The 17,385-nt window shown below is 35.7% G+C and overlaps 2 protein-coding genes across 2 annotated transcripts in view; one reads left to right on the top strand and one right to left on the bottom strand.

Moving 5' to 3' along the window:
- ADNP (activity dependent neuroprotector homeobox) overlaps positions 1 to 5,580 on the top strand; it is a 14,558-nt gene extending 8,978 nt beyond the window's left edge. Inside the window, exon 3 of the mRNA XM_015818133.1 lies at positions 1,400 to 5,580. Within this exon, the coding sequence (XP_015673619.1) occupies positions 1,400 to 4,534 (3,135 nt within the window). The 3' untranslated portion in view covers positions 4,535 to 5,580. The remainder of the gene's footprint in view (positions 1 to 1,399) is intronic.
- A 2,511-nt stretch (positions 5,581 to 8,091) lies between these two features.
- The window catches only part of BCAS4 (breast carcinoma amplified sequence 4), a 36,185-nt gene continuing 26,891 nt past the window's right edge, over positions 8,092 to 17,385 (bottom strand). Inside the window, exon 5 of the mRNA XM_015818130.1 lies at positions 8,092 to 8,247. Coding sequence (XP_015673616.1) covers positions 8,143 to 8,247 — 105 coding nt within the window. The 3' untranslated portion in view covers positions 8,092 to 8,142. The remainder of the gene's footprint in view (positions 8,248 to 17,385) is intronic.

Genomic DNA, 17,385 nt, shown 5'->3' with positions numbered 1-17,385 from the left:
AGTGAATGCTTGTTGCTTTACAACCCAAAGTTAATTTGTACTTTCATAAACTTGTTAGAAACTCAGAACCGAGAATGCATTAGCAAACTGTAGTTACAGCCATTGCTCCCCATCCAGAAGTTGTCATTTCACAGAAACAACTAAAAATGTAAAAGTCTGAACACAGATAACAAAAATTGTCAAGTCGTTCTAAATGATTTGACTACGAAATTTGGAAACTGAAATAATAGTTCGGCATTCTAAACTATGCTTACTGCAAACAATGATTTAAAGTTTAATGTTTGAATTGTCCAGATCTATTTAGTTGATCAGTCTGAGTGTATATACAAAAATGCTATGATTTGAAAGCTTTATTAATTTGTAATCTGATATTAGAGTTCCCACTGAAGACTGTTACCTTGTATCATGAATTTGTGCATCTCTTGCCTCTTTTGGAGAACTATGATTTGTTAATTTCTATTAAATAATAGTTTGATCTTGTTAAGATAATCTAGTTACCTAAGCAATGTGTTACCTCGCTTCAGACATAATCAAATATAAATATGTTTCTCTGTAGACTTATCAGGATGAATACTCAATCTTTAAAAAATGAACTTACATTATCAGTGTCAATAATATAAACAGATGGCTACATAGGATAAGAGGGTTAGGGTTGCTTGCCTTTTCAGAATATCATGAACTTAGAACTGTTTTGAAATATTTTGAAGTCTTATTTCGATTATAAAATATAAAGCAGTGACATACTTTATATTTTACATGTTAACGTTTGAAATGCATATGTGTAGTTAACATATGTATAGAAATTGTTCCTTCATTCAGTAGATTCTTGAACTATATACATATATGTAAGTTAAACATAACAACAGAGTCCTTGAGTTATGGACTTAACTAAGCCAAAATTTGGTCAGTTTCTGAATAGTCAATAAGCTTGTTAAGAAAGTCTTTTTGTTTAAATATAACAGTTTACTCTGTGTATCATACTAAAAAATAATTGCTGATGGCTAAAGAACCAAACTTTAAAAAATGCCCTTTATTATATGTTTTGATGCATATTTCCATAAAGTACTAGAACTGTGATTTCATTTTTTAAAATGATAATGTCCATTAGATTGTTTCAGCATTATCATGAGAAGCTACAAAGAACTATGAATTATTTATTTGTTTATCTCACAGTAATTATTATCTGCCTGAATCCCAAAAGAGATATAATATCAAACCATTATCCTAGCCTGATTTCACCAATATAAGGAAAAACGGCTAAATGGATGATGACTCTACTAATTTAATTTATAATTGTAATTCACTAGCCCACAGCTCAATGCTTAGAAGGAGATATTTAAAGTATCTTAAATGAATTTTTTTATGATGCTAACTTTTTTTCTTTTTCTTTTTCTAAAAGGACTATCGGACAAAACCATTTTGCTGCAGTGCATGTCCATTTTCCTCAAAGTTCTTTTCTGCTTACAAAAGTCATTTCCGGAATGTTCATAGTGAAGACTTCGAAAACAGGATTCTTCTTAATTGCCCCTACTGTACTTTCAATGCAGACAAAAAGACTTTGGAAACGCACATTAAAATATTTCATGCTCCCAATGCCAACACACCAAGTGGAGGCATCAGCACTTTTAAAGATAAAAACAAGCATGATAGCCTTAAACCTAAACAGGCTGACAGTATAGAACAAGCTGTTTATTATTGTAAGAAGTGCACTTACCGAGATCCTCTCTACGAAATAGTTAGAAAGCACATTTACAGGGAACATTTTCAGCATGTTGCTGCACCTTATATAGCAAAAGCAAGTGAAAAATCACTTAATGGAGCTGTATCCTTGAGTTCTGGTTCCCGAGAAGAGAGTATGATTCACTGCAAACGATGCCTTTTTATGCCGAAATCATATGAAGCTTTAGTACAGCATGTTATTGAAGACCATGAGCGTATAGGATATCAGGTGACAGCAATGATAGGCCACACTAATGTGGTAGTCCCAAGATCCAAACCTTTGATGTTGATTGCTCCAAAACCCCAGGATAAAAAGCCTATGGGACTTCCTCAGAGATTGGGACCCCTATCTCCTGGAAATATTCGTTCTCTTCCATCACAGCAAATGATAAATCGACTAAATATACCAAAGCCTACACTGAATTCAGGAGTTAATATGATGTCCAGTGTTCACTTACAGCAGAATAACTATGGAGTGAAATCTGTACCACCAAGTTACGTTAGTCATACAGGACGGCTAAGTTTAACTGGTAGTTCCCCAGTTTCTCTATCCCAGCAGTCTCAATCCATGAAACAGTATCCTCCCAGTGGAAATGGGAGGCCGTACCCTCTTGGAGGAGAACCAAGACCACAGACCTCTGCAAGGTACTCTCTTCAATCTGCCAACTCTTCTGCACTTTCATCAGGTGCATTGAAATCACCATTAGCTCAGTCTCAGGCAGCATCCAGAGGCTTAGCCCAGTCCACGCCCAAACCTCTTGGAGCAAATGCTACAGCTGCCGCCGCCGCCGTTGTTAATACTTCATCAACACAGAAATGGAAAATTTGTACGATCTGCAATGAGCTGTTTCCAGAAAATGTGTATAGTATTCATTTTGAGAAAGAACACAAAGCTGAAAAGGTGCCTGCGGTTGCTAACTACATAATGAAAATACACAATTTTACTAGCAAATGTTTATACTGTAATCGCTACTTGCCAACTGATACATTGCTTAATCATATGTTAATTCATGGCCTGTCCTGTCCCTACTGTCGCTCAACTTTTAACGATGTTGAAAAGATGGCTGCTCATATGCGAATGGTTCATATTGATGAAGAAATGGGACCTAAAACAGATTCCACTTTAACCTTCGATTTGACATTACAGCAGGGTAGTCACACCAATATACACTTACTTGTAACTACCTACAATTTGAGAGATGCACCTGCTGAATCTGTTGCTTATCACGCTCAAAATACTCCTCCAGCTCCTCCAAAACCACAGCCAAAAATTCAAGAGAAGGCAGATCTCCCTGTCAAAAGTTCACCTCAAGCAGCAGTTCCGTATAAGAAAGATGTGGGAAAAACTCTTTGCCCTTTGTGTTTTTCCATCCTTAAAGGACCCATTTCTGATGCACTGGCGCATCACTTAAGGGAGAGACACCAAGTTATTCAAACAGTTCATCCAGTAGAGAAAAAGCTCACATATAAATGTATTCATTGCCTTGGAGTGTATACTAGTAACATGACTGCCTCGACTATAACTCTGCACCTTGTCCATTGTAGGGGTGTGGGGAAGACACAAAATGGTCAAGATAAATCTAATGTTCCCTCTCGGCTAAATCAGTCTCCAGGTACAGGACCTGTGAAACGTACTTATGAACACATGGAATTTTCTCTTTTGAAGAAAAGAAAAATGGATGATGACGATTCGCCCTCAGTTTTCGAGGAAAAGCCTGAAGAACCTGTAGTACTTGCTTTGGATCCCAAAGGTCATGAAGATGATTCGTATGAAGCCCGAAAAACATTTCTCACCAAGTATTTCAATAAACAACCATATCCCGCTCGAAGAGAAATTGAAAAGTTAGCAGCCAGTCTTTGGCTATGGAAATCTGATATTGCTTCACACTTTAGTAACAAAAGGAAGAAATGTGTTAAAGATTGTGAAAAGTTTAAAATTGGTGTTTTGCTAGGATTCAACATGAAAGAATTAAATAAAGTGAAACATGAAATGGATTTTGATGATGAATGGCTGTTTGAAAACCACGATGAAGAGAATTCTAGAGTCAATATTAGTAAAACAGTTGATAAAAAAATACTCTTAGGTAAAGATATTGAAAGTTCTTCAGACAGTTATGAAAATATAGAAGATGAATTCAATGAAAGCAATAGTCCTTTTGTAGAAGTTATTTCTGATCACAAACCATCTATAATTAGTATAAATGAAAACAGAGATGACAGCGTATCTAAGGAGGCACCTTTGGAAGCCACGTTGGAGCCTCCAGAAAAAACAGACCAAAAAGAGAATGGAGGAGATTTGAAAATCCAGGAAAGTTGCTCTGCAGCAGAACCAAGAAAGCAGGTGGCTAATGGCTCAGACAGTGAAGGTGACCAAGAAGATCAGGATGATGTTATTGAATGGAAAGATGCAGCATCGGCCTCTGAAAGTGGACCTGGTTCTCAACAGGCATCTGACTTTGAAGATAATACATCTGAAGTGAAGCCAGAAACTTGGACTGATGAATCATCCCAAAGTGAAGATGCTAATAGTAAACCAGGTGCAGAAACTAAATGTGTTGTCTCTGAGAGTGATGGAGACCATTCAAAATGGAAGAATAGTTCCTATGGAAAAGTAGGTGAGTTTTGGTCCAAGGACCAGTCACAATGGAAAAATGCAACAGAAATTAAAGAGAAGTTGTCAAATCAACAGATGGAGTGGCAAAATAGCACAATTGACAGTGAGGATGGAGACCAGTTTGACAATGTGACTGATGGGGTTACAGAATCAATGCATAGCAGCCTAACGGGAGTAGAGCTGAGTAGCCAGCAAGCATAAAAGTCAGTCAACTCCATGGCCTCAATATCTCCCATTTGACAATACTTTCATTTAGCACGAATGCTAAAGTTCATTATAACTGGTACTGCCTTTTGAGTGCAAGGTCATCTGGCCAGTGGCTACAAAGCCACTATTTCTAGTACTTATTTCAAAGTATGCTGTTGGCAAATCTCACTTGAGAGTATGTGCTGTGATGAGCACAGTAACTTAATGTGAAAACTGATATGCTGGTGGCTCCCAGTTCACTGAAGAAAAGGTTTATTTTATCGGCATTTTCAACATTTTATTTCACTGTATATGTTCAGCTGTATGTCTTTTTAAACATTACCTTTTCCACATGGTAGTTATAGGGCCAACATAAGAGCTACCAGTTCAATGTGTATAGTAGACTCTGGGAAAATTGTTTTTTCATGTATCATTCTGAATAGTTGAAATGTATATTTGTACAGTCTTTTAGACCTACTCAAGTGATGCTTATGCTATTGTTCTTGTGTATCCATCATAGATTTGGTTCTTTCCCTTTCTTTTAGTGTTGCCCTGCTGTGTAATAAATGCTGTATCTAGTTTACCTAGCAAAAAGCTTGAAACTGCTATAGTATGACTTTTGACAGACTTAGTTTTTGCACATAACCTTGTACAATCTCAAAGAGGCCAGCAACATAAAATATATCTGGACTCTTAATGTATTATAGAATTTTCTTGTTCTTGAATATCCTTGACATTACAACTGATGACTATGAATTTCAGAGACATTTTCTGAAATCTTTTAAGCTAAAATCACATGCAAGAAACAAGTTTGCAGCTACTAATTTTGACACCTTTTAGATCTGTATAAAACTGTACTGTGTTAAAAGCAGCATACGGAAATGAGTGCTGCATTTTTTTGGATATTTAGTTTTATCTTTAGTTAACACCTCATGGTGTTATTCATTTATACCATCTAATATATGACACATTGTTGTAGTATGGATAATTTTGTGATCTTTATTTCCCCTTTGTATTCATTTAAACATCTAAATAAATTGCTGTATTGTGCTTAATGTAAATATTTGCTTTATTACAAATTCTGAATTATCTGTTTCTCAAGTCATTGTGATGGCTCTTGTTGAAAGAAAAACAAAATTCAAATGCTAGAGTTTATGCCTTGAGAAAATGAAGTTATCTATAGAAGTTTTGTATTAACAAACATAAGCTATCTATGTGCAAGCTAGTTATATATAATTTACTGAACCAAACAGATAGAAATGTATTAAAACTACAGTACTGTATATGGATTAACAGATCTACAAATATGCAGCATAATACATCCAAACATTTTAAAATTCTGTTGTTTTCAATGGCAGTTTAAAGATGTGCTTAATACTCCTATTGAAATCATATTTAAAAGTACTGTCATTTTTTTGTAAGTTGACAATCTTTAAGATTTGCTCCTTGTAGTAAATCAGTGAATGGATTTAAATGTGTCTCATACCCATTGTTTGCAGATATGCTATTTGAGTTTTCACAATCAGTGTATAGGATTGAGGGGTGATGAGTTGGGGCAAGTTAAATCAACACGTTTTTAACAGTATTGTCAATGTGTATTTTTGCCGTAATGAGGTTTCTACTGTAGCAGAATTAATTGTAGAGCATTTTTATAAGATCATCTTTTTTATTAATTTGTCTAGTTCTTGAAACATGTAGACTGTTTTCCCTTTTTCATAAGATTTTGCTTATATTTAAATGCCTAGTTTTATTGCATCGTGATGCAGTCTGCTGGAGTCAAGGATGTATTTATTGTATGTTCTAGCAGAGGAAAAAAATGGCTAAATCTGTACTGGGATAAACTTGAAAATATTTACATTAATTTCCAGTAAAAAAATATTTAAGAAAGATTTGTTACAACTTAAAATTTTCACTAATGCTGTAACTTTACATTTGAATTATTGTAGAAAACAAATTTATACACCAAGGGTAAAGTAGCAACCTGCACCATACAGTTTCTGGGAGATTATAAATTGGATACCAAATGATCACAAAATCCAATTCACCAGAAGTTGGCAATCTGCCATTTATATTTGGCATGTTGAAAGTATGTTATGGATAGTCTACCCAAATATCTGTCATGATGGTTCTGGCCCATTACAAAACACCTTAAGCTGCACCTATTCACCCCGGGTTATAAAGCAGCACTTAGCCAAATTTGCCCCCCCCCCAAAAAAAAAGGCTGAGTAAGCCAAATTTCAGAGTTGCAGAAGTTTTCTAACGCAGATTAGAAAATTGAAAGAAAGCACTGGCAGAAAATAATGGCAAATCATGTGTGTATAGTTGCTTAGAAAACAACATAGCTTGTCCATGAAATTCAAGATATATTAAAGATTGGCTTGAAGGAGACTTTTACAGCCTCCCATATTTTTCTTTCCAAGAATACATGGGGAAGTGAGGTCACCTTATAGTCACCAGAAGTTGAACTCAGTTCTAGGTAGTCTTTAAGATGCGTTAGTTTTCTATCGGCTCTGTTCTGATTTGAACAAGGATTTCCTCCTCCTAAATAGTTGCTATTTTAATTCGACTGTTTGCCTACATTAGCTTTAGCAGGCCCTGCTGCCTTTCATTTTTGGTTTCTCTCTTTATGCACAAATATTCCCAAGTCATTTTGTTTCCAGCAGATATATTCATTGATATGCTTGAGCACCAGATTGCTGATAATTCTTGTGGATTTAAATGCAATGACTGCAATGGCCTTAGAATTCCTGTTTGTCCAGCTTCAAATAGTGAAATATTAATTTTTTAAACACAACAGTTGTGTTCTTAGGGCTACGGCCAAAAATCAAGCCATTTTGGAATTAATAGTTCATAACAATCACATTTATTCTAGTTGTAGACATCGTAAGGAGCGGTGTAAATAGAACTGACATTTTTATTTTGTTTTGTCTTCAAGTCAGTGTTGATTCCTGGTGACTGCCTGGACAAGTCCCTGTAAGTGTTCTGGACAACATTTTTCAGAAATAGCTTCTTCCTAGATCTGAGAGAGACCAAATTTACCTATCTGATTTTGTGCCTAAGGCATCATGACTAGACCTCATGGTTTCTAGACTGTTGCCCTTTACTAATACATCAAACTGATTTTGATACTGTACATTATATTAATAGTGCAGAATCCCATGCTTGCACCAAATGCACTCATAACTTTTTTTGTACCATTAAATAATACACTGTACAACAATTTGAGTATTTGCCACTTCGATGGGATTTGCTTTTTTCTTTTGAATACAAATACTAGATAACTAGGTAGGTTACTTTTGAAATGGGATTTTTGTTCTGAAGTGGCTGAGACAGAACAGATTTTAACAATTACAAAGTGATAAAGCAGTTTCTTTCTAGTATGTCTTCACAAAGATTTTTCTTTCCATTCCTGATTTTTTATTTATATAAACATACCTCAAGTATCAAACACACAAGAAATAAACTCCATTGCTCATAGTCAGAATAGAACACAATACATTTGGAAATAACGTTTTCTTTCCCATGATGAATTTTGCCCTAGTACAAATGTAAAATACAAAGGTGAGAAGGAAGAATACCCAGATACTTTATTTGGCTATAAGGCAGTAAGCATAAATACAGAACTAATGGCTCTGATATTTGCTACCAATATATTTGATAGGAAAATAATCTTCTGTTCTATAAAGTTCAGGCAGATTATAACTCTGCTGTGCATCTGGAGTGTATGTCTGAAACAACAAGAAAGTTGGACACCACAGAATTAAAATAATTAAATTGCTTTTAAGAACTTATATCTATCGGTATACAAACATACATATATATATGAAATTGGTTTTTGAACACAAATGGAAGTAAGGACATAAGTAAAGATAAAATTATATTCAAAAGTTACACATTCATTTGTATTAGGACATTTAAATGAAACTACTTTGTTTTTGACTTCCACTGAGCTTTTCCTGAATGAAGGTTGTAAATTCAGGATTAAGGCTGTATTTACAACAAACTTAAATTTGAACCAATCCCCTCCCCCCCAAAAAATACAAGGGGAGAAAACCGCTCATTACTACTATAGTTTGGGGCAAAGATAATGCTGACCCTTTCATTTTAAGTGTAAGTTTTGCCTGTATGTTTGTATATGTAGCAAAGATTTTTTCATTATTTCCAATACATTTTAAGTTGAAAATTGCTTTTCTCCACTGGGGATTGCACTTCAGAGATTCTGAATGCCAAAAAAGGAGCGTTAGCTTTCGAGAATTGTATAAGACAAAGCTTTGGAGGCACAGTAGAGAAGTAAATGGGGCTCCTTAATCAATAGAGAAATGATGTGCCAGATTCCTGTGTGAAAAGTTCATCCCTTCATGTTTTTTCCCCATCCATCTTAGACCCCAGAAATTTAATTTTGTTGTAAAGTTGCTTTGTGTCTGCTCATTTGTGACTTGTGTGACCGATTTCCAGATATCTTGAGCCACATTTACCCAAGTAAATTCATTGCAGAATGGAATGGTTATACACAGGTGTAGTGTTAAAAGCAGTACTTTATGCAGTAAATTTTTAATCTCTGTTATGTAAGTAAATGAGACCTAGAGGGATTATACAAATTCTATAATTAAAAATATCTTCCTAAAGCATAATGGCTGCCATCCATTTCAAAGCTCTCCAAATGTAAATCTTTTGAGAGACATAACTGCCAGGATAAATCTTTTTCTTGACTGTACAGGTAGTCCTCAACTTACAATTTACAACAGTTCGTTTAGTGACTGTTCGAAGTTAGAATGCCCTTTTCACACTTATGACCATTGTCACGTGATCAAAATTCAGGCCCTTGGCAATGGACTCATATTTATGATGGTTGCAGTGTCCTGGGATCATATGATCCCTTTTTGTGTTCTTTCGACGAGCAAAGTCAATGGGGAAGCCAAATTCATTTAACAACCATGTTACTAACTTAACTGCAATGATTCTCTTAACAACTGTGTCAAGAAAAGTAAAATGGAGCAAAATTCACTTAACAACTATCTCCCTTAGCAACAGAAATATTGGGCTCAATTGTGGTCGTACGTTGAGGACTACCTATATTCTCTAAATTCAATGCACAGGTTTCATGAGGATCCCAGTTACGCTTCCAATAAAACATTGGGAATCTGGGTAAAGGACTTTAATGCATTTTTTAAAACAATCCCCATCTTTAATACATTGATACAATGATGTTATACTGACAGACCAAGACATTCCATCCAGATGTCAACTGCTTAACTGCTGAAAATCCTTATCTGCTGTTCCCGTAACATGTAATAGAGAAGATCTGAATGACAAATGGAAGATGCGTGTTTATGTACAAAGGTAGGAATATCACTCATCAAAATGTGATGCCTAACACATTCTTGTTTCTGTGCCCTTAAAGCACTTATATTTTGCTGATTTACTTTAAGAACAAGTCATCTGAGAAAGCAGATTTTTATATTTTTGTGAGCTATCAGAAATAGGCAAAACTTGGTATTTTGCGATTCTCTCCCTGCAAAGTGACTGGATTATTAAAAAAAATAGAACCTAACATTAAAAATGGCCCCTAAAAATGTTGATGGGATACTTCTGCATTGTAGATCATGCAGATGCCTGCTGCTCACACTTAGAACTTGGCACATACCATCAAAACATCTCCATACCGCTCAACTAGATTAACATGGACCCTTCAACAAATAAAATAGGTCGATGTTTCACTCTGTCTCAATACTGGAAAAGGGTTTCAGTTTTTCTGTAATTCACAGAGGCTTTATGGATCAACTACCACTTTTACATCTTGCTATGGAACACTTACCGAAGAAAGAACCTGTTTAGTCATATCGAATACATACAATTAGAAGTTTCTGGAGATGCCAGGAATTTCCCATAGGGAAAGAAAGCAGCAATCTACTCTTATTGTCTGTCAACATGAACTGGAAGCAGTGTCTCTGAAAATAATAAATCCGTGCCTCTAAGGCAGTTTCTCAAGCTTGGCAAGTTTTAAGATGTGTGAACTTCAATTCCCAGAATTCCAGCTGGAGTTATAGTCCATATATTTTAAAAAGTTGACAAGGTTGAGAAACACTGCTTCAAGGGGCTTTCCTGTCTTCCCTTAGGACTAGGTAAATGCCTGAGTGCATGAGGTTCTTCCTTGGGGTGGGGGGGGGGGGGAAGCAGAAACAAAACAGAAAGCATTGGCTACTTTTCTTATCAAAACAGTTGCAAAATCCCAATGCTTTAAGTAGTTGTTTCTTTTGCAACAAGCAATACTGCAATGTATCTTCCCTCATCTCCAACCTGAGCTAGGAATGACATTGCATGATACTTCCCTGCAGACTGATACCATTTTAAGCTGTTGCCAAGGAGGTAAGCAGGAGCATTCCACCTCTCAAGTTTTCAACCTGCATCTCCTCAGCAACCATAAAAATGGCAACCAGCAGAAACAAGTTCTCATAGGTGACAACTGAGAAGTGGTGCTCTATGCAAGTACTCCTGAAGCATTCCTTATTCCTTGCTTTTTTTACACTCAGCATTTCTTCTCTGCGTCAATGAAACAATAAATAGCTGCAGGGTGGATGGTAGGCTTTCATACTTTCATCTCTGGCACCAGGCGGATGGTGTGGGAAAAGCCGAACAGCCATTTTGAGGCCTACTAAGTGTGACGAATGTACACGAGATGGTGTGTGGAGGAGGGGCCATCTGCCTCCTGGTTGAGTAAAAGTATATCCTGCTGTGTGCAGCTCACACCAAAACCAAGTGGCTGGAAACCATCTGGGACTTATGCAATTCTTTTTAAAGAATGTCAACTCCCATTTCTGAGACAGCAGCTAGCTCCTTAATTGACTGCCAAAGTTAAAATACTAATAAGACAGCAACACCTTTCTTTCCAAGGAAAGCACCCTCTACCTTCACATGCCTTACTTCTCCCTTATGAGACCCTCCACTGGAATACTGCAAGAATCAATAGGCAGCCTTAAGGAACATCCGTATTTGTGTACCCATACTCCTGATAGAAAGCAACTTAAGTACCGGTAGAAGAAGTTAACTTGGCACAAGACTTCCAACTGAGTAACAAGGGAGCTGTTAACTAGCATGGACAATCCTGATCTACTTAGAAGCAACCTCTTGAAATCAGCTACAGTAACAATAGCCTTCATACAGTACTCGAAATATCTGAACAGCCTAATGCACTGTGATTAAAAATCAAATAGCACAATATGAAACAGGCAGTGAGCAGTGTACACAAATGTACACTGATCATATAGTCCCAAGAACATTTTACAGATAACAGATACTACTGGTTTTATATCTGTTAGGGATAGTAGATGAGAACAGGCTTTCTCAGCATGCAAGTCTAGGACACCAGATATTTCAGCTAAGGATGGGAAGTGAAAAATCCCCTCCCAAATTCCATGTTTACTCCCTGTCTTGGCAATACTTAACACAAAAGGCATACTAATAAAACTTTAGCAAGAGAAGCATTCCATATTTTTAACATTAAATATGCATTCATAAAACGCATCTCACAGATACAAAAAAGGTGCAAAAAGAACTGATAACCAGATTTCCTAACATAGAAAGCATATTTAACATTTGCTAAGGAATGAGGATTTCCCTAATTATTGCTGCAAATATTTTTTAGAGAGCAGCAGGCAACAGGAACCTCCATCAATTTCACTGATAGAAAAAATGCCATGCAAAGAAATATGGAGCCATGGAGAAACCAAATAATGGTTGCATCATACAGTCCCAGTTATCATATCCATTAAGAAGCATCCTTTAGATTTTATTGCATATCACTTTTGGCATGGATGTGCAGTTTTTTCTATGCTGGGCTGCAGATGGTTTCTGAGTAATGTGCCAGGAGGCATCCTCCCAAAAACAGTTGATGTGACCAGGACAAAAAGGAAGTATGTTTTCATTTATATGAACTGCAATTTAAATATGAACATCTAATGAGATGTTCCTGTCTCCTGTCATGCATTTATTAATTTCCCCTCTCTATCCAATTAAAATTACAATTTGATTCCAACTTTTTCAAGATTTTAAGGGTTTTTAGGAGGCATATACTGCCAAGGGGCACAAGTGATACATCTCTATACTATGTAAAGCTAAATTTGAATTAAAAACAACAGAAGAAACAGAAATTTCAAGAAATCACCTGGGCCGACAGATACTATATTTTCTGATTCTTTCATTACATTACAAAGCAGAGAACCAGATTATTGTTGTAAGTAAATGATGATAAGCTCTGTTCGTTTTTTAAATCTATATTTGTGATTAACCTGACAATCTTACTATGTCTACTATCATTCTGGATTTTGTACAAGTAGAAATTGGCTCTTGCTTCTACATAGCCTGAGCACCAACTAAGATGCAAGGATGTTGGCTGAAAACTCTGAATCAATATTTTTTAAAAAACGTGGCTGCTTCAATCAATAAAAAATAAATAAAAGGTGCATGCTTCTCATAAAAATAAATAATTCTTCCACCTTGATGACCAAAAATCAGGAGTCTTGCAGTACTAGCAAATTTTATTACAAAGCACGAGTTTTTCTGAACTGCAGTTTCCTTCATCAGATACAACCAGCAATCAAACTTTTTTGGAGGAAGTGATAAGAGTGCAGAACAAATCCCCAACCCCATTCAATACTGGGACAGCTTTGCTGGTTAGAAGCAAATAAAAATAGTTGGTGTACAGCTACAGGAAGACTCTCATTCTCTCTGTCTCTGTGGACTTGGCACTGCAATCGAGGGGGAAGGGCATTGAGAACAGAAGCCAGAGAAATCATGGCGACTTCTGCAGGCTGAGCTCTGTCTGCTAAGTAAACTACCTGAAGAACTGCAATAGCAACTGCTGCCACAGCAACTGCCAACAAAATAATAATCCTAGCTAGCTACTTAGCCTTTTCCAGCCAGACCAGGAAAATTCTATTACTCCCACACACATATCCCAAAATAATCCAGATTCGTATTTGGTGGCAACACAACCTGGAAATGGAATCACTTGACATTAAACTGCTTTTGTTGCCAGGATCATCATCAGCCAGGATCATCATCTACTTCCTAAAATAGTTATTAACCCTCCAATTGCATGGAATCCATCACTTATGCAATGATCATTTTTGAAATGGCTTCACTTCTTAGCAGAGGGCAATGGTATTTATAATAATAATAATAATAATAATAATAATAATAATAATAATAATAATAATAATAATAATAATAATAATAATAATAATAAAGTTGGAAGGGACCTTGGAGGTCATCAAGTCCAACCCTCTGCTTAGGCAGGTAACCCTATACCATTTTGGACAAATGGCTGTCCAGTTTCTTCTTAAAAACTTCCAGTGTTGGAGCATTCACCACTTCTGGAGGCAGGTAGTTCCACTGGTTAATTGTTTTAACTGTCAGGAAGTTTCTCCTTAGTTCTAGGTTGCTTCTCTCCTTGATTAGTTTCCATCCGTTGCTCCTTGTCCTGCCTTCAGGCGCTTTGGAAAATAGCTTGACTCCCTCTTCTCTGTGGCAGCCCCTGAGATATAGGAACACTGCTATCATATGTATGCTAGCAACTGATTGTCTCTGCTTCTCTTTGAGCCTTCATAGGTTCCTTAAACCAGTGTTTTTCAACCATGGTGGCTTGAAGATATGCGGACTTAAAAGCTGCCAAGATTGAAAAACATAGCCTTAAACCCAAACACACAACATAGAGTTCAGATCTTGGTTAGTAAGTGATTCCTATTATACTGACTAACAGGTATATGAAAAATAAATAGTAGCTATTCTTTCTAATAAAAAGCCTTTCAGATCAAGCCACTATGTTTATCATTGGGGTTGGCTGAACAATTTGGAATGAAATTTATTATAGTTCATTTGCCTTGCAATCTCTTGTTATTGTAGTCTTCTATAGTATGCTAGCTGAGAAATTCTGACATTGAAGTCCATCCATCTTCTCATGCCAAGGGTGAGAAAGACTGCTCTGAGATGGTCACAATCTGAAGCTTATAAACTTAACTCTCTCATACCGCTGTTCTCCTGAAACTAATATTTAGAGACACGCCAGAGGCAAAACTGAATCTCCCTAAATCTATCCAATCCCTTTTTACTCATACTTCTTTTTTAAAGCCATCTTCATGTCAGAACTATTGAAAATTCCTTGAATTATAAATCCAAGTGTGGTTAAATCATATGATATCTAGCAATAATAGGGAGACCAAATAAAGACAGTGATTCTGACGTTCTTGCAATTTATATAAAAATACTTTTAAAAGATAGCATAACAATTTGGCTTGCAAGTGTGAGTCTGATAGCAGTTTCTCAAAACAATTTTAATTTTTGCTTTGAACATAAGTCTTTACCCTTAAAGTTATCCCTCTAACATAGGATGCAGTGTCTGGCAGGACACCAGAACAGCAGCTACCGTAGTTTACAGAGTATACCACATCATTATATGGAACTACATTTTAAGTTCAATTGGCATTTTATTACCCTATAAAATTGTTTATGTGCATACAGGGCAAATTGATGTAACTTAGTAAACAAGATGATTTAAGAAAAGTATATAAGATGCTGGTCATAAAAACATTTATTAGAGCCCGGAATAAGTGAGAGAAAATGCTAAGTAAGGATCACAAGGCATGGTCTTGGAAGGCCAGCAAATCCCAAATCAAACTTGGCTAAAAACCTAACAACATTACAAGGCAGAAACAAGACACATTTGATGCTTGAATTAAAAAATAGTAATTGGATTTAAAACAAGGAATAAAAAAAAGATTGATGGTTTTGAGGTAGTGGTCAAAATGTCACAAAGATCAACAATATGCTTGACTGATTGAGAATTTCAAATAGGGTTCATTTATATGACTGGATTAGATTTCTTTGAAAAAAAAAGCTGTGTTATGTGTAATTAGCAGTATGCTAGTAACATAGTACTTGCCATGATTCCTTGACCAACTGATTTGCCTTGGAGTGGCTAATAATGCAGATTAATTTCTCCCAGGTTCTGAAACTCTTAAATCTCTGTCTAGAGAGAAAAAAAGTTCTTTTCAGGTTCCAATAAAGGATAATATTTGAAGCTTATGGTTGAAATGAGGAATCCTTGGTGCTCTCTGAGCTTGGTTGTTTTCTTGCAGATGTTTCATTACCCAAACTAGGTAACATCATTAGTGCTAGTTTGGATAAGGAAATGTCTGCAAGAAAACAACCAAGTTCAGAGACCATCAAGGATCCCTCTTTTCCCAATAGCTACTGGTGGTTATAAATTGTATAAACAAAACCACAAAATGTTTACAACATTGACTTTCCTGAAAACAACTTCCTTTGATCTACTTTATGGAGAAAGCATAGTTTTAATTTCATTAATAGAGCAAACAAATACCCAGTGAGGCCCTTCAAAGAAAGTTCCAGCTTTCAGAGGCAAAAAGTAGATGGATACCACAAAGCTATTTCTGTGATGGCAGCCTAAGTATAGGAGTAAATTTTCACATATATTGAACACAAGCAACTGATTATCTTTTGGAAATCAAGAGAACAGGTCCTTTTCTCTTGATTGGCAACATATTTAAGAATTTCTAGTTTTATCAACTGAATGGTTTATATATATATATATATATATTTTAAAAAACCTATGTTAGTGTTGTGAATTTATATTACTTTATCATCAAAACTTTATATAGCCATTAGTAAGTAAGGACTGCTCTCATTGCCTCTATAGATACTTGCTTCCTGAAATATTTATGTAGATGGTATTCAGCATAGGAAGCTCTACATATAGTACCATTGTACTATACGGGTTAAAGGTGTTGGATTAGGATTGGAGAGATGAAGGTTCAAGCTGACACTCAGCTATGTAAGTTAATTGGGCCACTCATTCTGCTTTAGCCCAACTTAGTTCAAAGATTGGGGTGGGATGTTTTAGTCCAACTAAAATTAGTGAAAATTAAATTAGTAATAAATACACTTGTCTCTTAACAAAATTTGGACCCAACCCACAACATGCAGTTAGATTTTGCCACAGGCATTTAAACATCCTGTCAGTTTCTAAATACAGTAAAATCTCTGAAAGCTGACCACCCAAGGGACTGAATGAAAGTGATCAACATATAGAACACCTGCACTGATATCTACACGTGCCTCATTTTATTGTACAGCTTTTGTTAGAGAATGTCATACAGAAACACATAGTGAAAACACAGGAAATTCATTCATACAATACTATATCATACAAAATCAATACATTTACGTATGTATTATTTTCTCATGGTTTGATTATTCTTTTTGGGGGGGAAAGAGTCAGTTTTAGTCCCACACTAAAATTGGATTATACTTTCTCGCAAATTAACTTTTAACTGTTTCATTGCTTTTTAATGGTTTTATTTTATTTTATTTATTTGTACTGCTTATTTTATTTGTTTATTTATAACTATTTATTGCTTTCTGTTTTCAAGTATGTGAGTCATCTAAAGTCACAGCTACGAGGTGGACAGCTATATAAATTGAATAAAAGTTATTAGGCTATTCTTGTGAGAATGTTTAATTTCCAAAGCTCTTTGCAAGCAAGAATTTCATATAGCTGGCATAAACAATCTAGCCTGTCTCAAATAGATATGTGAGGAGAAAGAAAATGTGTATCACTACTGCTTATTTTGACTCCTGCCCACTATGAGTGGACAATACAGCCCTCAATAGATTATTTTTGCAAGCATTTGCTCACAACATACTGTAATAAAGTCTATCTTAATGTATATGGAAGAAACACTACTAAGAAGAAAGCATCAGGAAGATAATTATGATAATAATATTCAAATTGCATCTGCTAAGAACTTGTTCCAAATATCTGCAAATCTTACAACAGCTTAGGGTATTGT

The sequence above is a fragment of the Protobothrops mucrosquamatus genome, unplaced genomic scaffold (assembly GCF_001527695.2).
Source record: "Protobothrops mucrosquamatus isolate PMUCROS unplaced genomic scaffold, P.Mucros_1.0 scaffold682, whole genome shotgun sequence".
Lineage (NCBI taxonomy): Eukaryota > Metazoa > Chordata > Lepidosauria > Squamata > Viperidae > Protobothrops > Protobothrops mucrosquamatus.
Note: the sequence above shows the minus strand (reverse complement) of the source record. Positions and strands in the feature narration are given on the sequence as shown.